This window comes from Tachypleus tridentatus, chromosome 12 (assembly GCF_004210375.1).
Source record: "Tachypleus tridentatus isolate NWPU-2018 chromosome 12, ASM421037v1, whole genome shotgun sequence".
In the NCBI taxonomy this organism is placed as follows: Eukaryota; Metazoa; Arthropoda; class Merostomata; order Xiphosura; family Limulidae; genus Tachypleus; species Tachypleus tridentatus.
In genome coordinates, this window is record NC_134836.1 from 134,576,885 (window position 1) to 134,604,860 (window position 27,976).

Below are 27,976 nucleotides of genomic sequence, written 5' to 3' on the forward strand. Positions count from 1 at the left end.
AGGTTGATGAGCTAATGTAACACATTTCACTGTCCCATAAAACTAAACACATGAAACAGCAGACATATATAATCACTCAACTATCTCTCAAATGCCATAAATTTTAGTTTCTGTTTCCTTGATAACTTTCATAGAAACTTCAACTATGCCAACTACCTTGAAAAGTCAGCACATGAATATATGCATATTTATAGATATACAGTAACCCAAGGTGATATATAGTTCACTACACTTTATAAGATATGCTATAAACCATGACGGTGTGCAATTCACTGAACTTTATAAAATGTGTTGTAAACCAAGGTAGTGTAATATTCATTAAACTTTATTACATGTGTTGTAAACCAAGGTAGTGTAATATTCATTAAACTTTATTACATGAGCTGTAAACCACGATAGTGCATAATTAAGTAAATTTTAAAATATATACTATAAACCAAGGTGGTGCACAATTTACAGAACTTCATAAAATATGTTGTGCACCAAGGTAGTGCACAACTGACTGAATTTTACAAAATATGTTGCAAAACCAAGGTGGTGTACAATACACTAAATTTTAAAAGTTATGCTGTATACCAAAGTGTGCACAATTTACTGAACTTCATAAAATAAGTTGTAAACTAAGGTGGTGTACAATAGACTAAATTTTATATTGTTTAAACCAACGTGGTGTACAATACACTAAATTTTATAAGATATCTTGTAAACCAAGGAGGTGCACAATTCACTAGGCTTTATACGATATGCTGTAAACCAAGGAGGTGCACAATTCACTAGGCTTTATAAGATATGCTGTAAACCAAGGTGGTGCACAATTTACTGAACTTCATAAGATATGTTGTAAACTAAAGTGGTGTACAATACACTACAGTTATAAGACATCTTGTAAACCAATATGGTATACAATTCATTAAATTTTATAAGATTCATTATTAACCAAGGTAGCATACAATTCACTAAACTTCATAAGATATGCTGTAAACCAAGGAGGAGCACAATTCACTAAACTTTATATGTTGTAAACCCAAATGTTGTACAATTCAGTAAATTTTATAAGATATGTTGTAAACCAAGGTGGTGCACAACTGACTGAATTTTATAAAATGTGTTATAATCCAAGGTGGTGTATAACACACTATATTTTATAAGATATGTTGTTAATCAAGGCAGTGTACAATTCACTAAAGTATATAAGATATGCTGTAAACAAAGGAGGTGCATAATTCACTAAGCTTTATGAGATATGCTGTTAACTAAGGTGATGCACAATTCACTGAACTTGATAAGATATTTGTAAACTAAGAGGGTGCACAACTGACTGAATTTTATAAGATATGTTGTAAACCAAGGTAGTGTACAATTGACTGAATTCTATAAAATTAGTTGTAAACCAATGTGGTGTACAATCCACTAAATTTTATAAGATATATTGTAAACCACGGGGGTTTAAAATTCACTAAAATTTATAAGATATGTTGTAAAGCAATGTGGTGTACAATTTACTAAGGTTTATAACATATGTTGTAAACCAAGGTAGAGTAAAACTGACTGAATTCATTAAGATACGGTGTAAATCAAGGTTGTGCATAATTCACTAAACTTTACAAGATATGTTGTAAATGAAGGTGGTGGACAATTCACTAAACTTTATAAAATATGTTGTAAACCAGGTTGTGTACAGTTCACTTCACATTATTTATAAGATATACAGTAAACTTAGGTGGTGTACAGTTCACTACACATTATTCATAAGATATACAGTAAACTTAAGTGGTGTATAGTTATCTACACATTATTTATAACATATACAATACACCAAGGTGGTGTACAGTTCATTACACATTATTTATAAGATATACAGTTAACTAAGGTGGTGTACAGTTAACTACACATTATTCTTAAGATATACAGTAAACTTAGGTGGTGTATAGTTATCTACACATTATTTATAACATATACAATACACCAAGGTGGTGTACAGTTCACTACACATTATTTATAAGGTATACAGTAAACTTAGGTGGTATATAATTATCTACACATTATTTATAACATATACAATACACCAAGGTGGTGTACAGTTCACTACACATTATTTATAAGATATACAGTTAACTAAGGTGGTGTTCAGTTCACTACACATTATTCATAAGATATACAGTTAACTAAGGTGGTGTACAGTTAACTACACATTATTCATAAGATATACAGTAAACTTAGGTGGTGTATAGTTATCTACACATTATTTATAACATATACAATACACCAAGGTGGTGTACAGTTCACTACACATTATTTATAAGGTATACAGTAAACGTAGGTGGTGTATAGTTATCTACACATTATTTATAACATATACAATACATCAAGGTGGTGTAGTCAGTTCACTACACATTATTTATAAGATATACAGTTAACTAAGGTGGTGTACAGTTCACTACACATTATTCATAAGATATACAGTTAACTAAGGTGGTGTATAGTTATATACAAATTATTTATAACATATACAATACATCAAGGTGGTGTACAGTTCACTACACATTATTTATAAGATATACAGTTAACTAAGGTGGTGTACAGTTCACTACACATTATTCATAAGATATACAGTTAACTAAGGTGGTGTATAGTTATCTACAAATTATTTATAACATATACAATACACCAAGGTGGTGTACAGTTCACTACAGTTTATAAGATATATTGTGCACTACAGTGGTGTTACAATTTAGTATACCTTATAAAACATGTCCTAATTCCCTACAGCTACTTAAAATTGGATTAGAAGGAGTACAATCTTGAATTGTAAAATGACTATGGTCAGAATTGAATCATAATAATTTAGTCCGATAACAGCAACAGACTGCATCTTATTCTCTTAAAATATAATATGACTTACCATACTGCTATCCAGTCGACTGAGAATCAAAAAAGCGTGAGTGTTAACTAGGTTCTGTTCTTCCTTTTTTAGCTGATCAGTTGATTCAGAATCTTTTTCCTTCTTATCTTCAACTTCCTGAAATGTCAACAATTTATCATACAGAGTATAAGTTACAAATGACTACACAGAAGTCATATCATATTTGGCCTCCGAGAGAATAAGTTACACTTACTAGAGAGGGGATAAGTCATTACATAAGGATACGTTAACACTGATTACAAAGTACAAATCACTATTAACTACATACACTTGGATAAGGAGAGAATAAGTCACTACATACTATAAAAAGGATAATTCATCCTGTCTTAAAGCATTCTTCTAGTTCTACACAACTTTTCTTCTAAGTATATTAATTTCATACTCAAATATTACCCACAAACATTTTATTGTTTTCTTTTAGTTTTAATTACCTGTCAAAAAATAAATAGTTTCCAAAGATTTCTGTTAACCCTTTAAATTATTTGTTTTATTACCTTTTTGAATAAGTACTTAAGAGTAACATACTACTCACAGTTCCAGGTTGTGTATCAAACTAGAACAAACACCACATACAATACACTTCTCAACATAGCAAAATGTTAATTACTATAAGAAATATACACAGTTTTTTCTTCTAGGTTTTCAGTCATGACAAAGACAATGTGTTGAAAAAAAAGAAAGAAGAAAATAAAAGATACTCTAAGTCTTGGCTACCTGTGAATTTAATGATTATGTCTAGTACTAAATAAAGATTTATCATTATAGTTTGCCGCTAACTGCAAAGCCATAAAATGGGTTATATGTGCTGTGCCTACCACTAGTACTGAAACCTGATTTTGAGCATTGTAAGCCTTCAGACTGACAGCTAAGTTACTTATCTTTTGAATACATGATCTTTAACTCATAAATTAAAGTTTAACTTTCATCTACTGACAATTTTGTTGTGATATCCAAGTTTTTCTCATAAATACATGAAAATAATAGTGAAATGTAGAAAACATGTTTCTTCTTTATAACAAATAAAAGCAAATATTTTCTAAATATATCTGTTTGAACAATATGTTATAAATCAGAACAATTTTCTCAAAATAGTACTCAAATTATTTACTGTAAAACAAATATAAGGTCACCTTCAAACCTTATTCATAATTCAAAACAGTTTATCTTAGAAATCAAATTAAAGAACTTTTACTAACTTCCACAAAATCTCAGGATACTCAGACTGAGTGTTTATACCAACAAACACATAATTAAAACACTATTACTAACTTCCACAAAATCTCAGGTTACTTGGACTGGATGGTTATACTAACAAACACATAATTAAAACACTATTACTAACTTCCACAAAATCTCAGGACACTCAGACTGAGTGTTTATACCAACAAACACGTATTTAAAACACTATTACTAACTTCCACAAAATCTCAGGATACTCAGAGTGAGTGTTTATACTAACAAACACATAATTAAAACACTATTACTAACTTCCACAAAATCTCAGGTTACTTCAACTGAGTGTTTATATGAACAAACACATAATTAAAACACTATTACTAACTTCCACAAAATCTCAGGATACTCAGAGTGAGTGTTTATACTAACAAACACATAATTAAAACACTATTACTAACTTCCACAAAATCTCAGGTTACTTCAACTGAGTGTTTATACCAACAAACACGTATTTAAAACACTATTACTAACTACTACAAAATCTCAGGATACTCAGAGTGAGTGTTTATACTAACAAACACATAATTAAAACACTATTACTAACTTCCACAAAATCTCAGGTTACTTCAACTGAGTGTTTATATGAACAAACACATAATTAAAACACTATTACTAACTTTCACAAAATCTCAGGTTACTTCAACTGAGTGTTTATATGAACAAACACATAATTAAAACACTATTACTTACTTCCACAAAATCTCAGGATACTTAGAATGAGTGTTTATACTAATAAACATAATTAAAACACTATTACCAACTTCCACAAAATCTCACATTACTCAGACTAAGTGGTTATACTAACAAACACATAATTAAAACACTATTACTAACTACCACAAAATCTCAGGTTACTTTGACTGAGAGTTTATACTAACAAACACATAATTACAACAGTATTACTAACTTTCACAAAATCTCAAATTACATGGACTGAGTGTTTATACTAACAAACACATAATTAAAACACTATTACTAACTTCCACGAAATCTCAGGATACTCAGACTGAGTGTTTATACTAACAAACACATAATTAAAACACTATTACTAGCTTCCACAAAATCTCAGGTTACTTGGACTGAGTTTTTATACTAACAAACACAAAATTAATACACTTTTACTAACTTTTATAAATTCTCAAGTTACCTTTACTTCCTGCACTGATGTTTCTGGTGGTCCAACCACTGTCCACATGTCTACACATCCTGGAAGTTCAAAGGTAGTGACAACTTGTGGTCTCACCGATCTCTGCAACAACAAATCCTTTATTTGTTCACCAGTTACCTAATTTCTTAATGAAGTCTATACACAGTTACTATTGCATGTAAACCATGTAATAATATATTTGGTTTCACAATATTTCAAAAAGCCAAAAATTAAGTTACAACTCATTTTATAATTATACCTTACAGTAATTAAGATAACTATTATTCTACAAGTTTTGAAAGAACAAAACATCTATTTCAACTCCTTAAAAAAAGATTTCTTGTGGTTTGGCCTTATTTAAAGAAACAGAGAGGCCATTATTCACAGCCTGGGCTCAGTAATTAGTTCTTAACAACAACATGTGCTGAAAACAGATTCTCATTCCTCTTGTAAAACAACAAAAGTTGGTGTCTCTCAAAAGGTGTTTAAAAATGTTTATGAATGGTATAACAGGATCCAGAACGGGGATTGGTCTGGACGAGGCAGTTTCTAAGCATTCGTCCTTAATTACTGCTGAGAACAACATGAAATATAATCAGAACTTGAGAAGTCATTCGTGACCCTTTTTAAGTATTATTATTAGAATAAACCCAAACCACCTAAAATAGGCTAACATCATGCTACAATCACCATTGTTCTTCATGGTCAAGACAATATAATAATATTTCACAATACATTCTCTGTATTTTTGATAAATGGAAACCTATCTTATACACACCACACACACATGATGATTTTATCCCAATTCTGGAACTTGTAGCATAAAGGAAGCTAAAACCTTACATTCCTGCCCATGATGAACAGCTTATGGGATGCAGAATTGAACTTTGGACACAAGTAGGGTTTACTGGACTGCAGGGTAATTAAAATCACAGTTTCATTTCATGGTGAAGGTCGAAGAATTGATACACTAAGCAAAAAACCAATATGAAGTCACCAGATGAAGAATCTAAACTAGCACATCCAACAAGCTTCCACTACCTATATCATTACTTCTACAAAAGTGTCTTGGATTTGAACTAACACATTCAATAGTCTTCCTTTGCATATATCCCAACTTGTATTGAAGATTCCTGTTTATAAACTAGAACATGAAAGTCTTCCATTGCCCATATAATTACTTTTACTCGTGTGTCTTGGTTCTAAACTACCACTTGCAGTAATCTTCCATTGCCCCATCATAACTTCAAAAAGAATGTCTTGGATTTGAACTAACATATCCAATAGCCTTCTACTGTCCATATCACTACTATAAAATGATATGACTTAAATCCAAACTAATGCATCCAATAGCCTTCTACTGTCCACATCACTACTTTAAATTATATAACTTAAATTAAAACTAACACATCCAATAGCTTTCTGCTGTCTATCACTACTTAAAATGATATAATTTAAATCCAAACTAACATATTCAGTAGCCTTCTGCTGTCCATATCACTACTTATAATGATATAACTTTAAATGAATTGTCTTGGATATGATTTAACACATCCAATATTCTTCCATCACCCTGTTAAAACTTTAAATGAATTGTCTTGGGTCTAAACTGACACATCCAATAGTCTAAGTTTGCTGTAAATGAATTGTCTTGGGTCTAAACTGACACATCCAATGGTCTAAATTTGCTGTAATTGCTTTTACTGAAGTGCCTTAAACAATCCTACTACCACTGTTCTTTTTCATGGTATCTTGACTGCAACAGCTTGATTGTCAAAGCTGTAAACTTACATAACAGTAAACTGATTGATTCACAGATATCTTACTAGAGGTACACAGGTAATACGCTAAAAGGTTCAGTATTATTATTAAATTAAAGATAATATAATGTAAAATTTCACTATATAAGTAAAATGTATACACCATGCATTATCATTAATTATCTTCTGAAAATCAAACAAACAAGAAAACACCAGAGCAAATGACAAACAAAAAAAGACCACGATACCATTATGTACAAAACAGGACATTTTAACATGATACATTTAACAGCATTGTTAAGTTACCAAGAAATGATCAAGCATGTATGAAAAAAGAACAGCATATTCTGCTTCTAAAATCCTGCTGGTTGTTAACTTTGAACACTAAATACATTTTACCAATCAAGTTTATGTAAACTTAAAATCCTGCTGGTTGTTAACTTTGAACACTAAATACATTTGACCAATCAAGTTTATGTATGTACAGTATTGCTGTTACAGTTCCAGAGGTACATAACTAGCAAAGAAAAGTTACCTGTAGAATACAAAGAGCTCCATTTTTGCCATACCCAGCTGTGCTAACCAATTCAACATCAGGATCAGGATTTCCAGAAAACTCTTCTGACAGAAAAGCTGGTTCTCCCATACTTATTTGCCCACATGGAGCAATATTTAGCAAACTATCACAAACCTGAAAGGTATATTTTCCGATCACTCAGAAGAATTGGTTGTATCTTTGGTCAAGTTTACACAACATAACCATGTGAAATGACCATTAAATGTACACAAATATGCACCTTAGAAAATGTGTATTTTTAGCTAAATGTACAAACTGTGCAAATAACATAAAAGCAATGTTATTTTATTCTCACTGTTAGCAGATTCATTTACAGTATTGAACAATAAAATGATATTTTTAAGTATCGGAAAAATGTTTACAAAAATTGATTCATTTACACGCCCAACTAATACACTAAGTTAATAAAAATGTACAAAAGAAAATAAAAGACAAATAAGGTTAATACAATAGATGTGTATAACAAATTGTTTATATCAGATATTATAAAATAATTAGGTAAATTTTAATAAATTGACACCATTATAAATACACAAAGAATTATTGATACAGTGTATAATACAAGTAGAAGGAAAAAATATGTCATAAAATAAAAAAAGACGTAAGACTAGCAACTGAACTTCAAAAGAAAAGGAACCAAACAAGATATGGATGGAAGCAATATATAACTTGATCCAGCTACTGACCACAGCAGACTAAACTGTCCCTACTTTAAATGGAGAATAAAATCCCCATGCTACTGGCTTCCCCACTTTGTCTATCAAAAGCTTGGTATTTTAACAGAATCTCAGCTTTCACCATTGTACATTTTTAAACTTTACTGTTCTACTACAGAGTAATGTTCTATGACTGAAAATACTGGCTCTATTTGTTTTGTCAGAGATGAAGTGAGTTAAATTATGATAGTTATAGGGCACTGTTTCCTTTGTTCACATAATTTTTCTGTATTTTATTTGCATTATTTAAGTAAATGTCAATTATTTCATGTATTAGTATCATTAGCATAATGAAAAAAGTTACAATTCATTGGAAACTAATAGTAAAAAATGGAGAGAGAGAGAAAAAGGTAACTATTATACTTTTTGTTTTCGTGTATATTCATTTTTCAAACAGCTGTTTATATTTACTTTTATGTAAGTATAAACAGCTATTCCAAATAAACAAATGTAGGTTCCTGTTACAATAGGTAGTCATTCTAGATAGAAAAATGGTAATTTAAATTTATTTCATACTTTTTCATGGTGATTACAACATTACTCAAATTGCTCAAGTTCTTATAAAGTTAGGGTAGAGAAAATAAAAAGATATTAATGAAGAACAACAACATATTTTAAAGTAATGCACTGATTGAAACTCTACTAGCCAGTTGTAAAATCTCTATCATACAGCTAATCCAATGCACTGATTGAAACTCCACTAGCCAGTTGTAAAATCTCTATCATACAGCTAATCCAATGCACTGATTGAAACTCCACTAGCCAGTTGTAAATTCTATCATACAGCTAATCCAATGCACTGATTGAAACTCCACTAGTCAGTTGTAAATTCTCTACCATACAACTAATCCAATGCACTGACTGAACCTCCACTAGCCAGTTCTCTATTACAGCTAATCCAATGCACTGATTGAAACTCAGTTGTAAAATCTCTACTATACAGCTAATCCAATGCACTGATTGAAACTCCACTAGCCAGTTGTAAATTCTCTATCATACAGCTAATCCAATGCACTGATTGAAACTCCACTAGCCAGTTGTAAAATCTCTATCATACAGCTAATCCAATGCACTAATTGAAACTCCACTAGCCAGTTGTAAAATCTCTACCATACAGCTAATCCAATGCACTGACTGAACCTCCACTAGCCAGTTGTAAAATTTCTATTATACAGCTAATTCAATGCACTGACTGAACCTCCACTAGCCAGTTGTAAGTTCTCTATCAAACAGCTAATTCAATGCACTGATTGAACCTCCACTAGCCAGTTGTAAGTTCTCTATCAAACAGCTAATCCAATGCACTGATTAAAACTCCACTAGCCAGTTGTAAAATCTCTACTATACAGCTAATCCAATGCACTGATTGAAACTCCACTAGCCAGTTGTAAAATCTCTATCATACAGCTAATCCAATGCACTCATTGAAACTCCACTAGCCAGTTGTAAAATCTCTATCATACAGCTAATCCATACCCATGTGTTGTGCAAGAAAGCAATCACATATTTAAATACATTTTATCTGTCTAATAATAATAATAAAACAACCAGGTAGATATTAATAGAGAAAATGTATTTATGTAATACAGAAAAGTATAAACAGTTCATTTACACAATGGGTTAAAACAGACAAACACAGAAAATTTAAATTATTTAAATAAATAAAAATAACAAGATATGGACTGTAGTTGTCAATCATATACTAGAAAACAATTATGTTCAGTAGAACACTTATAAACTTAGATCTTTTTAACTTATTCCACTGTGTCATGGCAATATATTACAATAATAAACTTGCACAATAAATATTCAGTGCAGCAACTTGTCTATTACAGCTAATGATTGACTTTGTTATTATCTAAGATCAAAAAAAGTTTTATTATTTGTAAAAAAGTATTTGAAGCTATTTGTACACAAGCTAGCAAGACCTTAGCTTACAAACTGTCTTACTAAACAGATCATAAGAAACACAGGTTAAGATATGAATACAAAAATGAGTTAGTTACCTCAAAGGTGAAAGCTGTAAGCTGTTTTGTTGCTTGCATAGCAGTACCATACACTTCCAGTTCATCTGGATCCTCTATTAATGCCACATCAGATGCTACAAAAATGAAATCATCACCAAACCATGCGATACTATTGCTTGATAAAATTAATTAAAAACCCATTAAAGTATAAATAATAATATGGATTTAAAAGTGATATTAATATTTCAAGTTTTGTTTTTCTCTTATAAGTTTACCTTAATCATTCACTGTTTATTTAAAAAAACATTCAAACTGAATTACCCATCCAATCTCCAAGAGTCTCCAGTTTCTTTTTTTTAGTAGGTGGCTCTCCTGGTGTGTTCTAAAATAATATTTATTTAATTAAAAACAAAACAATTACATGTTTTGTTGTCATGATACTTCATCAAGTTGTAAGAGTCTACTCATCTTTAAGATAAAAATCTACCAGCTAATCTGACAAACTAGACTTAAGATAAAAGAAAAGGAAGTTAATTATGTAAAAATTTCTCATAGAACATAAAAAACTAAGTAATCAAGAATGTCTTGAATAACATAAAAACAAAAAGCTAGCTAACAAAGCTCTTATGAATAACAGAAAAGGAAAACCAACTAAAGCCCTCTTGCAAATAGAAAACTAACAAAGCTCCTTTATACAATAACTGAAGAAGAGAAATACAAAATTAACTCCTCTTGCAAGACAGAAACAAAACTAGCCAAGCTTCTTTACAATAACTGAAGAGAAATAGAAAACTAACTAAAGTCCTCTTGCAAGACAGAAAAACTAACCAAGATCCTTTACAATAACTGAAGAAAAGGAATACAAATCTAACTAAAAGTCCTCTGCCAAGACAGAAACAAAACTAATCAAGCTCCTTTACAATAACTAAAAAGATAAAACCAACTGAACTCCTCTTGAGGGTTAGGAAAAACAAACCAAGAAAAAAATGCTTCTTCAGACTAACAAAAAAACAAACCAACACAGTTCCTTTTAAAAAGCCAATAAAAAGTTAAACAATCAAAATTCCTATTGAAAGACAAAAATAAAATAAACACTAATTAACGTCCTTTAAAGTTACAGGAAGTTAGAAAACTAACTAACAAAGAATTTTTATATATAGTTATTCTATGAGTAAAAGAATTTCAAAACACCATAAGATACAGTTCACAATTAACTTAAAAACAGTCTTATTGTCACAGTTTGCTCTTCTTCAGGGTTACTTATGAGGATTGGAATTTTTCACATAATTATTCTATCAGTAAAAGAATTTCAAAATACCATAAAGATATGGTTCACAATTAATTTAAACCTATTCTTATTGTCTTAATTTGCTCTTCTTCAGGGTTACTTGTGAGGGTTGGAATTTTATATATAGTTATTCTGTGAGTAAAAGAATTTCAAAACACCTTAGCATACAGTTCACATTTAACTGAAAGCTAGTTTTATTATCTTGATTTGTTCTACTTCAGGATGACTTATGAGAGTTGGAATTTTATATATAGTTATTCTATGATCTCCAGTTTTATAAACATAAAATATTCACCTATTCTGTCTTCTGCTTTGATCTAGTTATATACATATTGAATACACCTACCTTACCTTCTGTTTGATCTCTAGTTATATAAACAGAATGGATACACCTACCTTATCTTCTGTTTTGGTCTAGTTATAAATATAATGGGTATACCTACTCTGTCTTCTGTTTTGATTTAGTTATAAACATAATGGATACTCCTACCATGTTTTTAATTCTAGTCTCTAGTTATAAACATAATATATACACATACTTTATCTCCTATTTTGATCTCTAGTTGTATAAACATTATGGATACACCTACCTTGTCTTCTGTTTTGGTCTCTTCTGCAGTTGTATCTTTCACTTTCTCCATGTATCGAAGCAACAGGGAGTTCCCAAGTCGAGAACCCAAGAATAAATATCCTTCTTCACAGATTGTCATCTGAGTATATATATATCACAATCTTCAACACAAATATCTACCACACATTTTCCTATTTCTGTAACAGTTGAAACTAGTGTGATTTATAAACATTAAACAATAGCATATATACAGGTCAATGTTCTAAAGACAGCCAGAAACAGTAGTGTTGTGTAACAATCCCCTATAAAATACAAGATTAAATGATTACTAGCTGGAGTGCCCATCCATTGGACTGATGAAGTAAAAACCTGTTTGTAGCAGAGGGCAAAAAACTGTGCTTATATATAAACATTAAGTGGAAATCAAAAATTATAAAGTTCCATTAATGAAAGGAAAGACATACTATATTCTTAAGAATTCTAACAATACTGGTTATATACTTCATTCTAATGGTGAGATACATACACCCACATGACATTTCTTGTGTTATCCCATATCGCTGTGTTAAGTTTGATGCTGAAGAAATAGAAATGTATAAGGAACAGACACACCCACAGACAGTGACGTTTATTTTTGTAGATAAAAAAACAAAAAGGTACCAATAACAAAGAGAAAGACATACTGTTTACAAAAATGTTTAACAAAAGTTGTTACATAATTCATTCTAATGCTGAGGAATGTACAACATTTGTAGTTTCTGAAATTAGAGTTGAGGTGTATTCCACCCCATGACCTTCCCCACTCCTCATGGCATCCTGTATAACTGTGTCAAGTTTGGTGCTGATCTAACATAAAGTGTTGAAATGTGTATGAAACAAATACACACAGACACACGTTTATTTATACAGATTTAAATCAATATAAAATAAATAAGTTACATGAATTCTACAATAATCTAAACAAAGAATATTTATGAAAAATATTCTGCTTGTAAAATGAGATTAGCTTATGTATTTAGATATGTATTGGCTCTTAAAACCTCACTTCAATGAACATAGTGCATATGTCAATATCTCTGTATACAAACAAAAATCCTACTTCATCAGTTGAATGTTACCACAAACAAGATTGAAGGCTACAAACAATTATTCTTTGCCTGAGTAATATCTGTCATAATAAGTGATTTACATTAAATTACATGGTAAATATACCAGGGAAGATTTTGGAGAACAAATGTCATGATTCTAATACTAAGTGAAGTTGGAGATATTTAATATTGTTTTTGAAAATTAAATACTTAAAAAACTTATATAATATTAATATTTGGTTTATGAACTATGTGTTGATACCAAATTTATTCATAGTAATATTAATATTTAGTTTATGAACTATGTGCTGATACCAAATTTATTCATGTGCCTTGATAATAAAGTAATTTAATAAAATTTTGAATGCAAGTCTGTGAAAGTTTGTGACATGTACGCTTTGACCTACCAGTATGAAAGGATTAATGATTTTGAATATAACAGTTGACCATTTATTTGATGAAGTTCGTTTTTTTGGTATTTGTTCTAACCAACTACCATCAAGACAACTCAGAAGCCATCTGACAGCTAAAAGGAACAAGACTAAGAAATGACAAAGCATCAATAAACATCCTGAAGGAAAAGGCAAGACTGACCAACTCCTGAAGAATATGAATGGAAGAAAATTAATTACCACAAACAAGATAAGCAGTCTTAATCAATTACAGATTAATATGGCAAAAACCTAAACAAACTGAAGCCAAAAGAAAAAGAAAGGAACTCAGAAGTGACATGGTACAATAACTGTCACACTGATAAACAGTATGATCCAATGGAAGATAACTGTCACACTGATAGACAGTATGATACAATGGAAGATAACTGTTGCACTGACAGACAGTATGATACAATGGAAGATAACTGTCACGCTGCTCAGACAATATGATCCAATGGAAGATAAATATCACACTGATAGACAGTATGATCCAAGTAGTTAGAAGATAACTGACACACTGATAGACAGTATGATCCAAGTATTAGGTTGAGGAATAATTCGTGAGCATTTTTAAATAATTTCATTCAAGCATTATATGCAAGACTATACAATACTTCAATGCATGAACACATTACACCCAAAACATTTATTATGATACTTTATTTCATGTAATACCTAGGTATATAGTATGCATTGTTTGAAATGAAATTGCAAGAAATTAAATGAGAAAAGCAGGTGGTGTCGAAAATGCTCGATTTTATCCACTTGACATTCCATTTAATGAGCTGAAAATGAAAGCAAAAATTAAAGACATATGAAAATCAAACACACCATCTATTAGAGCAAAAAATTATCTACCAAATGACATGAAATATTTTGCGAAAGCATTTCATTTATGAATATATTTTGTTAACTTGAAAAAACGCTCACGAATTATTCCTCAACCCAATAGTTAGAAGATAACTGTCACACTGCACAAACAGTATGATCCAATGGAAGGTAACTGGCACACTGATAGACAATATGATCCAATGGAAGGTAACTGGCTCACTGATAGACAGCATAATCCAATTAGTTAGAAGATTAGTGTCACACTGCTCAAACAGTATGATCCAAGTAGTTAGAAGATAAATTTCACATAAATGTCACACTGCTCAAACAGTATGATCCAAGTAATCAGAAGATAAATGTCACACTGCTCAAACTGTATGATCCAATGGAAAATAACTGGCACACTGATAGACTGTATGATCCAATTAGTTAGAAGATAACTGTCACACTGCTCAAACAATATGATCCAATGGAAGGTAACTGGTACACTGACAGTATAATCCAATTAGTTAGAAGATAACTAGCACACTGATAGACAGTATGATCCAATTAGTTAGAAGATAACTGTCACACTGCTCAGACAATATGATCCAATGAAAGATAACTGTCACACTGATAGACAGTATGATCCAATCAGAAGATAACTGTCATATTACTCAGACAGTATGATCCAAGTAAGTGGAGAATAACTGTCACACTGCTCAGACAGTACGAATCAATTTTGTGGAAGATAATTGTCACAATGATCAGATAAGTACGATCCAATGAGATGGAAAATACAAATTACTGATGAAATAAGTTGTGTCAAAATGGATACATATTAGCTTGTTTAGAATATTCAGTAAACCTACAGAATGGATATCTGCACTAGCTGTCTGGAACTTTCAAGGAATAGGTCAGGCACAAAGCAGTTATTAAACCACCATCATCTTGGATTTCTACAGTTGGATAATGGAATTTGACTGTCATTCTTACACTGCACTCACTGTCCCAAAGTGAGAAGCACATTTTGTGTTAAATATATGCAAAAATAAATTATAAATTGCATATCCCATGATGGATCATACCAATTTGTATTGAGAAAAAGTTTGAATATCATAAAAACCCTAAACACTGTATGACAGTGAAGTAGGCTGCACCAAAATTACCTTGAAAACTTAAATATACAGTTTTTAGTTAAAGTTTAATATATGTTTCAATTCTCCTGGGTTTTTCAAACTATAATCTGCTGCTCTTTATTCAAATAGATCATAAGAAAAGTTACTTTAACTTAGTAACTAATTTAATTTCTACACTGGCTAAAAATGAATTTATTTATCCATCAATGCTACAAATGAAGACATACTCTGATAATATTCTAGTCAAAACAGCAACCCCCAAATATATTAAACCATTATTTTCATCTCACACAGATAACATCTACATTACAAAAGTAGCATTAAAACCAACAAGAAAAAGATCCGACATAAGAAACAAACATAAAAGGTAATATGGCTCTCAAGATAAAAACCTTTTCAACAGTGATAGTTTTTGACACTGTGTATATAATACTGCAAAAATATGATTAGAAAGGTACTAATAAACTTTACTAGAATATTCCTTAATATTACAATAACATTTTAAAATATAAATTTGGTTATTGTAACAATAATCTGTTAACATGTATTAACTTCTCCTTAATATGCATCAGACTTAGGATAATGTTCTAAAACATAGACACTACTTAGTTATTGTAATAACAAAAGAATCATTGAATATGATTAATCTGTTCTTTAGAATAAAACTTACACAAGTAGTCAGTACACTGGCTGCTGCTCGGTCAAAACTAAAATTCCTTACACTTCTCATCCCATCATTAAATAGTGTTAGAACATACCTAAGAGAAAAAGGAATATTTAATATATAATTATAAGAAAAAATATCTTACTCTTAATGATATACACAAGATAGAAAGTTAACAGAACCTTTTCTTCATTAAAGTTTATCAAATGTTTCAAGGAAATTATGTTTTTAAAATGAGATGTAATTAAGCAAGCTGGATTTACTGGGGTGTTTCACTAGAATTTCAATCAAACAGTCACAGCTGTCCATGATTAGCTTAGTGCTTTAAGCAGTTATAAACATTTTTATTCTCTCCCTACAAGCTCTGTCAATTTGCTCAATTTCACAACCTAAAACTGAGATTTCAAATTTCGACACTATAACTTATATGTTTTGTGAATTTTCACAAGCATTTCAGTTAACATTACAAGTCCTTTGTAGACAAAAAAACAAGCTTTTACAAAACATTTCTCCTGAAATATAGAGTCCAAGTGCTTAATGTTCAGTGTATAAAGTTTTTTCATGATAATTTATAAACACTCTCTTTATCTGAAAAATCTCAAATATTTTTAAAAATCTCCTAAATAAATTTCAAATTTTATATTTTATTTATTATTTTGCTACCCTAAATTTATATGAGGTTGATCAGTTTAAGCAAACTCATAACCACCACAAAAAAATAAAATAAACGTAACTTATCCTTTTTTCTTGCTAGAGTAATTGTAATGGAAGTATGAATTTGTTTATCCTAAAAATCCTAACCCTCTTGTTATAGGTATCCTTTATTGCTCATATCTCGAGGTTTTAGTGATTTACATTCAAACTGTAATTAAAAGCACTTTATTGTTATGGTATCTGAAGAAACTTGGTATCACAAAATAGCTACTAATCCAAATTTTAATATTAGTTTTAATTTCTTAACTTTATAAGGAAACATTAAAAAGAATATATTAATTCCCATAGTATGAGAATTGTGACATTTGCTCACTAGATATACCATCTTCTGACTCAACAAATTGTTATAGAAAGTTTTACTGAAAATACAAATATGTCTTAATAGTTACTGAAAACTTGGTTGTATTGACCAAGCACACAGCAAAAGTTAAAAGAGATAACAAACTTTGGGCTTTAAATCATGACTCACAATTTTCCATCTTTTAAAGGTATGACCAACTTAGTGCTTTAAATCAACATCCACAATTTTCCACCTTTTAAAGATATGACCAGCTTAGTGCTTTAAATCAACATCCACAATTCTCCACATTTTAAAGATATGACCAACTTAGTGCTTTAAATCAATAACAACAATTCTCCACATTATAAAGATATGACCAACTTAGTGCTTTAAATCAATAACAACAATTCTCCACCTTTTAAAGATATGACCACCTCAGTGTTTTAAATCAATACTCACAATTCTCCACCTTTTAAAGATATGACCAGCTTATCATAAGAAATAAAGCATCCTTGTGCACAATCAAGAGAGATTTTCAAGCCATCCTGAGGTTCTGTAAAAGTTCCACAACAGTATACTGTTTAAGATTTTTGCATACTTCCATTAGTTCTACTACTGTAAAAGTTCCACAACAGTATACTGTTTAAGATTTTTGCATACTTCCATTAGTTCTACTATCTCTGTGGTTAATTACTGTTTTTATTTAACAGTACCAACCAACTGAAGTTATCACAAATAAAGTAAAAGATTGATATCTCAGTATATCTTGTTCAGTTCACAACCAGCATATCTTGTTCGTTTCACAACCAGTATTACTTGTTCAGTTCACAACCAGTATATCTTTGTTAAGTTAACAACCAGTATATCATGTTCAGTTCACAACCAGTATATCCTTGTTAAGTTAACAACCAGTATATCGTGTTCAGTTCACAACCAGTATATCTTGTTCAGTTCACAACCACACTCAAACAAAGCTACAGCTAATCAGTTTAATTCTTTACTTCTGAACTGCAATTATGTCAATTACTGTCATATAAACCAATCAATTAATTGGAACTACAATCAAATTGATCAACAGAAACTAATGTTTTCAATTATTTTAATGACCAATTAATTACAATTAAATATATTCTCATGAAGACAGTTACCTATTAGAAATTAGTGTTTCAGCTTATTAGTGATTAACAATTAATACAAAAACAACTACTGAAAATTACATCAAATGTTACGAAAACAACTGTAATCAAAATTAGAGTTTACAATTCTTACCATACTCAATTATTCCAACTAAGCAAGTAATTAGATTACTGGTATTATCTGTGCTTGTTATTAAGCATACAGCTAAAAACTGAGCTATCTATACCCAATTTAAGCTTCAGATGGCTTTGGTTACAATAAAGCTATTAAAACATTGTACCACAATCACTAATTGTTAAGCTATCAATTGGTAACCACTGGTCATCCAGCCCTACAAAACACATTACAAATATAGTTATTTATTCATGTTCTTATAAAACGATGAAGAACCAATTAATGACAAAGATACAAAACCCTATAAACCAATCACTTAAGATTTACCATTGTTCATTAATGATGAAGAAAGGTCCACCTTCTAAAAGTGACTTATGGGGTCTCATATTTTCATGTGCATGTATATATACAAACATATTACTTTTTCATATGTAATATTACCTACAAAGCTAAAACCTATTTCAACACATATAACTTACTCAGGGGAAAAGCAGTGCTGTGTTCCGTAAAACTGTTCAATGAAACTCCATACGGTGGAACACTCTGGTTCAAATACAATAAAGAATTCACAGCAAATATAAGCACACCACCTAAAGAAACATAAAACAATCATAACACACAACTCTTTTATCTCAAGGACGTAATACAAAAACAAAACAGTTCCGAACATTGAAATTAAAATAATTTTAGGTACTGGTACTGCTGGTGTACAACAGAGCTTTATAAATACTTACCTAAATTTTTAGGTCCACAACAAACAGCCTATAGGTTTGGGTGTTTCCCTGTGTGTATAAAACAAAGAAATTTTCAAAGGTTTACTTACAGGTTTGGACACTGCCCAGCTTGTATAAAACATGCAAATTTATGAAGACATACCTATAGGTTTGGACACTGCCCAGCTTGTATAAAACATGCAAATTTATGAAGACATACCTATAGGTTTGGACACTGCCCAGCTTGTATAAAACATGCAAATTTATGAAGACATACCTATAGGTTTTGGTACTGCCAATGCCTGTGTACAATCATATGGCAAACTACTCAGGGACCAGATAACCGGATGAACTTTCTCATGAATATTAAGGGAAAGGGATATCATAGAGCAAGTGTCTTGTCTCACAGCTACTCGTCTGGAAGAAAAAAAGAATTAGGTGAATCTAGTTTACCATGCAGCAGAGAATATACACATTAAGATGTTTATAAATTAATTTAATATCTAAGTTCATAAAAAAGAAAACTTGGAGCAACAGTTATACAAAAATGTTTGTATAGTGAACATAAGTATGCTAGTTGTTTGATTTTATTGGTGCAAAGCAACTAGGCTATCTGCACCAAACAACCAGTAAAAAATGAAGTAAAATTATAAAATAAGTAAAAAGGAATCAAGTTAAAACAAAGCTCAATTTTGAAATAAAAACTTAAATAGAATTGAAAGACCACTGGCACTTAAAAATTTAAAAACACAACTGAGGTGGGCAGTGTAACCATCACCAATGACACTGTCCAACGTCAAGGATGAACCCATGGTAAAAATATGTCTAAAATGGTGCCGTTGCTCACAATCGTAATGACAGTAAAATATGGGCTAACCACTTGAGTGTCACACAAACCACATATTAATGCATCAATTTAAGTTAAAAGAAAATGATGAGTTAGAAAACTGTGACCAACGTATAGTCCAGCTAGGATAACTTTCTCCTTCCGATCCTTATGGAAGTGAGATGGCCCAAGAGCAGTAGAAGGTTTGATCTGGAAAAGCTTGTTATCATGTTGCTCACTCCAAGTCATCTACCAAATGGTGTGGAAACAAGCCTTGAACACAAGAAAGACTTAGCTGCAGTGTCAGTAATCTTGTTTCCTAGAATACTGATGTGGTCTAGTATCCAGAAGAACTGGATAGAAATGGATGATAAAGTAAAAGCTGGTTTTGAATATTGACAAAAGCTGGGTGAGAACTAATGTGAAATGATTCCAGATCCAGTAGAGAGCTAAGTAAATCAGTAGAAATAGTACAGTTTATGAACTGCATAGCTTCTATTCTGAAACATAATGGCCCACTGAAAAAGGAAAACACAACCCAAGGTGGGATACTATGGTAAGGATCAAAGTTTAGAAGTATACAGTAAAAACAGTTGCAAATGGTGGAGGTTTACAAACTCTAGACTGGAAAAGTGTGGAAAGCCCCCATGCTGAGCTGAAGCTCCAGATAGCGAACAGGGCCCAATATCTTCAAGACAGAGCCCTAGTCCAATATATATGTAAAAACAACTGATGTGGGTGGAGAAAGCACATGTAGAACAGTGAACAATGTTTTGACCTTCTTCAGTCATCGTCAGGTTCACAAAGAAAGAGGTAACTGACTGATAGCTTACCATGTTTGAAGGCAGGTGTGTAATTAAGGCTAGTAACATAGAGGGCGTGCTTAGATGTTGGATTATATTTATTAATATAGGTAAAAAGGTGTCCCTTTGTATTGGTTCTATTTTCTGCTTCAGTTGTTTTATAAGTAGGGCCTCTTTAATTTTGCATTTGTTTATGTTTCATGATGACTAGAAAACCCACTTGTAGAGAATTATATATTTAAAAACAGCTGATATGGGTAGAGAAAGCACTAATAGAGGAGCAAACAACGTTTCGACCTTCTTCGGTCAACATAAGGTTCACCTGTTTATTTAGTATTTGGGTGTTTTCTACAGTTATATTTATTTGATTTGCAGTCCTAAAAAACATGTGAAGGTGACTTTTTGTGTTCTGTAAATCTGGTTTCCATTTTTCTACTTGTTTCTCCAATACAGAAGTCATGGAAGTTATCACATTGTATTTTATAAATAATGTTGGTGGTGTGTGTGTCAGTGTAGTTTTTATATAGTATAGACCTTAGTTTTGTGCCTGGTTTTTGAATAAATTTGCTATTAACTGGAATGTCATATCTTGTTACTAGTTTTTGCCAAATGTTGGTTATTTTTCTGCTGATGTTGGGAATATATGGTATGCAGCTGTATATGGTTTCGTGATTTTTTAGATCGTGGGATATATTTACTTTTAGTTGATTTTGCTTTTTGTCTAGGTGTGTGTGCATAATGTTTTCTTTGTTTTGTGGAGGAAACTTACTGATGTTGATGAAGTATTGTTTTATATTATCTAATTCTTCATTAATTTTATCTGGTGAGCATAGTTTTATGGCTGTTTCTTTGGTTTCTTAGTATGTTGAGTTTTTCTTTTGTTTCATGTGCTGAGTCCCAATGAATGTATAGTCCAGTATGCATGATTTTTCACTGGATTTCTGGGATGAATACCCTGCCAAAGTGCACACAAATAATTTTTGAGAGAGAGAAAGTAAAACCATTTGTTGCAGTCCACTTAGTAAATGATTGAGGGCAGTCTGTAGCTGCCACTCAATAAACCTTGTCCATTTGCAAATTTATAAAAGTTGTCCACTGATGGCATTAACCTTTATAATGAAAAGTGTGACACTCAAGACATAGCCCTGGAGGACTATAAGTTCCTGTGGAAAAATATGGGAAAGTGTCAAACCCACATGGAATTGGAAACACCTGTCCATTAAAAATGTTCAATAAAATGGAACAAATGGCCATGTTACCCAGGAGTGGAGGTCTTGCAGGATGCCATACCTCCACATAGTATCATAAGCCTTCTCACAAAAACAAGATGTTATCACTTGAGAAACAATGACAAGAAAGTAATATGAGGCTTACTGTGATCTGAATGTTACACAAACTACACACTGGTACATCAGTTCTAGATAAAAGAAAATGATGAGTTAAAAAACTGTAACCAATGTGTAGTCTCATTAGAACAACTTCCTCTTTCCGATCCTTACAGTAACAAGACAGCCAAATAGCAAGATAGGGTTTTATTTGGAAAAGCTTGTTTTTGCATTGCTCACTTGAAGTCAACTGTCTGCTGGGACAGAGCTGAGCCTTGAATACAGGACCACAGTCCATGTAAGGGTAACGTACAGTGGTGATAGTGCCAGAGCTGAGCCTTGAATAAAGGAACACAGTCCATGTATGGGAAAGGTACAGTGGTGATAGTGCCAGAGCAGATAGACTTAGATGCAGTGTCTGCAAGCTCGTTCCTGTGATTACCAACATGGCCAGGTGTCTAGAAAAACTGGATAGAAGTAGATGTTAGAGAAATGGGCCAGTTGGTTTTGAATATCGGCGAGAACAGAGTGTCAACAAACATGATGCAATTCCAGGGCCAGTAGAGGACCTAGTGAGTCAGTATAAATTGTGCAGTTCAAGTACTGCTTAGCTTCTATGTGATCCAGGACAAGAGAAATGGCATACAGTTCAGAAGTGAACACAGAAGCTGTAGAGGGGATTCTACATGCAACTACCACAACAAACCATGGCAGAGCCCACACAGTCAACTGATTTCAAACCATCTGTATAAATAGGAATGAAAGGATGGTTCAAAAGATGTTCAGCAGACAGTAATTCCAATCAGGAGTGTCTACTTTTCTCAGACGACTTAAAGATAGGTCACAATTTGGGACTGTAAGAAGCCATGGTGGGATGGGCTGACCAGTGGATACAGCAATGTTATCCAAGGACAAACTCAATTCATTTAATTGCACCTGGATATGAAGGCCAAAAGGAGCAATGGCAAACAGTCTGGTCTGAAAAAAGAGTGGCCCATTGAGGAAGGAAAGCACAACCCCAGGTGGGATGCTTTGAAAAGGAACGAAGTTCAAGCATATAGTAAAGACAGTTGCAAAAGGCAGAGGTGCAAAGAAGGTTCATGAGACTCTATGTATAAGCTCTGAATTGGGGAAGTGCAGAAAGCCTCAGTGCAGAGCCAAAATCCTTGATGATGAATAGGGTCTAGCATCTTTAAGGCCGATGGTCTGGCAGAGCTGTAAACCAGTGATCCATAGTCTTATTGATTGAATGAGAGCACAATATATCTTTAGCATAGAACATCAATCTGCTCCCCAAGTGGTGGTAGAGAGTACACGAAGGCTGTTCAGTGCTCTTGTACATCTGACCCATAGCTGCTTGATGTGTGGTATAAAGGTCAGCTTACGATCAAAGATAAGCCCCAAGAACTTTGTCTCAGGAACTACAGGCAGCACAACTTTGTCGACACGGAGTACAGGATCAGAGTGAATACCCCGTCAGCAGCAAAAGTTCATGCGAACGTTTTCAGAAAGAGAAAAGTTAAGGCCGTTTGCCATGATCCACTTCAGTAAACAACTGAGGGCAGTCTGTAGCTGTTGCTCAATATACCTCATGTTCGATGACTGACATGAGATGTGAAAGTCATCAACAAAGAGCCCGTTTGCAACAGTGAGAGGGAGTTGTTCAGTGATGGCATTAAATTTCATTCTGAAAAGTGTGACACTCAGAACACAGCCCTGAGGGCCTCCAAGTTCCTATAAAAAAGAATGGGAAAGTGTCAAACCTACACACACTTGGAATCTCCTGTCCATGAAAAAATTTTGATAAACCTCCATGTTGTATCATAAGCCTTCTCAATGTCAGAAAATACTGATACAGGATGTTGTTGTTTGAGAAAGACTTCTCTGATTGACGTTTCAAGTCAAATCAGATGGTCCATGGTGAAGCAATGTTGTCAGAACTCACACTGAGTGGGCGAGAGGAGGTCATTTAATTCGAAGAACCAAACAAGATGAGCATTAACCATCCTTCCTTAGGTCATACAGAGACAGTTCGTCAAAGCAATTGGATGGAAGTTTGAAGGAATCTTGGGATCCTTCCCAGGTTTGAAGAAAGCAGGACAATAACCTGGCACCAGGCATCAGGAAAATAATCTCCTGCCAGATCTGGTTAAAAACAATCAGATGGATAGCAACAGAAGCAGAAGACAGATGGCATAGCATCTCATAGTGTATGTCATCAAGTCCAACCAATGTACTGCCAGACCGATGAAGGGCCAGTTTGAGTTCCACCAGTGTAAAGGGATGATTATAGACATAGAGACAATCAGCTTCAAAGGAAAGAGGTGATTGCTCTGCCTGAGTCTTGATGGCTAAGAAGGTGAAAGAAGAGGCAGAAGTGCTAGATTTCCATCAAAATCTTTCACCTAGAGTATCGGCAATGCTCTAAGTTTCAGTTACTTCCTGGCTATCAGAGAGCAAGATCGAGAGGGAGACAGAGTGGTATTGCCCACTGATCTTTTGAATCTTGTCCAAAATGAATTTGGGACTGGTAGTAGAGGATATGCTGGTTGTGAAGTTTCCTGACTTAGCTTCCACCGGGACATGTGGGTTGGGTGGCAGACCACCGCCAGTCTCTCTCAAGATTATAGGAAAATGATCACTGCCTCATGGATTATTGTCAACCATCCATGAAAAATGGGAAAATAATGAAAGGAAGCAAAATGAGAGATCAATAGCAGTAAATGACTGACAAGGCACATGGAAATAAGTAGAATAATCAGTAAAAAAAAAAGAGAAAGGGTGTGATCAGAGAGCATACACTCTACAGAGCGACCCCTCCTATCAATATTAGCACTTCCCAAGAGGGGATGATATCCATTAAAGTCCCCAGAATGAAAACGGAGATGGCAACTGTTAAATGAGAGCATCAAGGTCTGAATAATCATATGTCTCTCCAGGTGACAGATAGTGAGAACAAACAGTGATGGTATGACCCAAGGAAACACGGATAACTATGGCCTCCAAGGGTGTGTTGAGTGGCAAAGACAGGGTGGGCACCTGCTGATCAATCAACAGTGCCACCCCTCCCCATGCACTCATCCATCATACAGCCTGTCATTTCTGTATAAAGAACACTGCCACAAGGTAACTTTATCAGCAGGTTTCAGAAATGTTTCTTGTAAGGAGAGACAAACAGGATGGTAGGAAGCAATCAGTGTTTTGATGTCATCCAGATTAGAACGTAAACCTCAACAGATCCCTTGTATCAGGGTGACCATTTTTATTTATGTGTAGGCGAGTTGGGCAGAGAACCCTTCTGTTTATGACCATGTCTTTTTTCTTTAATTTCCTTATTCAAAGGAGGTCTATCGACCTCCATGGAACCTGCTCTGGGTCGATTAAGCAGGTCTTTGCTGTTGGAAGGGGATTCCAGGGACTGAGGACAAGAGAAATGATTGTTTTGCTTCTTGGGGTGAGAGAGGAAGATAGATCCAAGGAAATGCCTGTACCTGGAAGCAATGGATGTGGATCTTGGTGTTTGGTGGAATGTATATCAGGGACAGAGGTAGGTTGATTCATCAACTTTCTTAACCATGGAGGCCAAAAGACTTTTCCTTTTGTTTGGAGAATGATTCTTTTGGAGGCACAGAAAGATCTGTCTGCATTCCCACAGTAGCTGTGGAACAAAGCAGCAGCAGCATACATTCGAGATGAGGTAGTGGACAGCAATTTTCAAGCCTCAGGATAGGTGATGTTGTGAATTGTTTTCAAATGTTGCACCTCTTTTTCTTCCAACCATTTAGGGCAAGAACAAAAGTAAAATGGGTGAGAGCCATTGCAACTGATGCAATGGAGGTCCATTTCACATTCACAAGCATCATGGTCCTTACCACTGCAACGAGCACATGTCATGGAACCACGACAAGACATCTTCGAGTGACCGAACCGTTGACACTGAAAACATTGGAGAGGGTTTGGAATGTATGGCCGTACTCTGCAATTAAAATAACCTGCCTTGATGGTGGGAGGCAGACGTGGTGGCATAAATGTCAGAATGAGAAAATTAGTCGGCACCATAATTTGGGAGTGGAGATACACCTCACTGCAGAAACTCATTGGGTGGAGAAACCAGCGAGAATCTCTGACTCTGGGATGTTCTTCAAATTCCTCTCAACAATAACTCCTCATGATGAATTCAAAGTAGCATGTGGTGTGACCTCTATAGGTATATCCCCAATTGCTTTTGAATGCAACAGGAGTTCACTGTGTTGAGATGTGGATGTTTCAACCAGTGTCACCAGATCAAAGCTTTTTACTGACTTTGGAGGGCCAGCAAGTCCCTCTAGTCCCTTCTGAATGAAAAAGGGAGAAATTTGCCCTTAGGTTTGTCTAAAAGTGCGTGCAATATAAGAAAATGAGGTACAACAGGTGGTACGGATGAGGAGGATTGCTGCTCAGAATCTTCAAGACATGGTCATTTACATATGGACTGTTTTTCACTATTCTATTAAGATTTTTAATTGGATTATCTATAATAAAGAAAGGGAAACTTTGGTGCCCACTGACCCCACCCACCATGGAGCCCTATGAGGGGATGCACTACAATGTCAAACAAGAACACTGCAACAATGCCATGGTTTTGTAAGCACTATACCCAAACACCAGCATCAGATAGAATGTCCACAACATCTGTTGAGAACATCCAACACTGGTACTTGGTTGACCCTAGCCTGAATGGACCAGCCAACTGACCCAAGGAGGGGCACCCCAAGGCTGCCCATCTATAAAAATTCAAGGCCAAAGTGGTGTGTTATGGTTTGACCCCTCAACCACCAGGATCCTCTCCTCCCCTTCATGGGTTGCCACACAAGACAAACACATTGGTGGATTGTTTAGATACCAGAGAAGGTAAACTGAAAGAAGGTCCCCTCACCACGTAAGGAATCCACACCGAGGGAAAAACATATAGAAGAAGAGCAAGAGAGGCAGGAGAGAGATGGTGTATTATCTCACAATGAATATCATCAGTCCAACTTATGTCTGCCAGAGCACTGAAGAGCAAGCTTGAGTTCCAGCAGTGAAAAGGGGTGATAATAATAATAGAGACAATCAGCCTGAAAGGAAGGAGGCAACCACTCTACCTTAGTATTGATGCCTAAAAAGGTCAGGAGTGAATTAGAAGTGCTAGATGCATAAGAAAAGTTTTCACCAAGAATAACGGTGATGCTTTGGGCATCAGCAACTTCCTAGCCATCAGAGAGTAGTAGTGAAAAGAGGGCAAAAGCATATTGCCTACCGACCTTCCAAATCTTGTCACACATGACTTTGGAACTGGAATTAGAAGAGATGCTAGTTGTAAACGTAATTCAAGATTCCTTCTGGCTTTGACATCTTATCTGCCAAGCATGTGCACAAGCCTGCTAAAATAGTTATGTGGTTTGAAAGTATGGGATACCTATAAAAGTATCCCAGGCCCGTTTTCAAGCCTTCTGTTCTATGTGGCAGGCAGGATTCTACTATGGACGAGGATACCGCGAAAAAGGTGTCAAAGTCAAAGAAATAAGAGTGAAGGGGAGCAGAAAGAGTAAAAGGTAACTGCATTGGCAGGTTTCAGAAATGTCTCCTCTAAGGAGAGACACAGGGTGATAATAATCAATCAAATCTTTAATGTCATCTGTACTCAAACAGAAACTTTGACAATTCCTTTGTAACAATGTGGCCATTTATATTTATGTGGGGAAATAGGTGGACAATCTTTCAGT

General features: G+C 33.6%; 1 protein-coding gene across 1 annotated transcript in view; it reads right to left on the minus strand.

Annotated features, from left to right (window-relative positions):
- LOC143234743 (cleavage and polyadenylation specificity factor subunit 1-like) overlaps window positions 1–27,976 on the minus strand; it is a 118,876-nt gene that overhangs the window by 69,567 nt on the left and 21,333 nt on the right. The window contains 10 exon segments of the mRNA XM_076472318.1: window positions 2,903–3,019; window positions 5,307–5,408; window positions 7,602–7,757; window positions 10,366–10,460; window positions 10,648–10,708; window positions 12,205–12,324; window positions 16,327–16,414; window positions 17,774–17,867; window positions 19,045–19,155; window positions 19,556–19,695. Of these exon segments, the coding sequence (XP_076328433.1) occupies window positions 2,903–3,019; window positions 5,307–5,408; window positions 7,602–7,757; window positions 10,366–10,460; window positions 10,648–10,708; window positions 12,205–12,324; window positions 16,327–16,414; window positions 17,774–17,867; window positions 19,045–19,155; window positions 19,556–19,695 (1,084 nt within the window).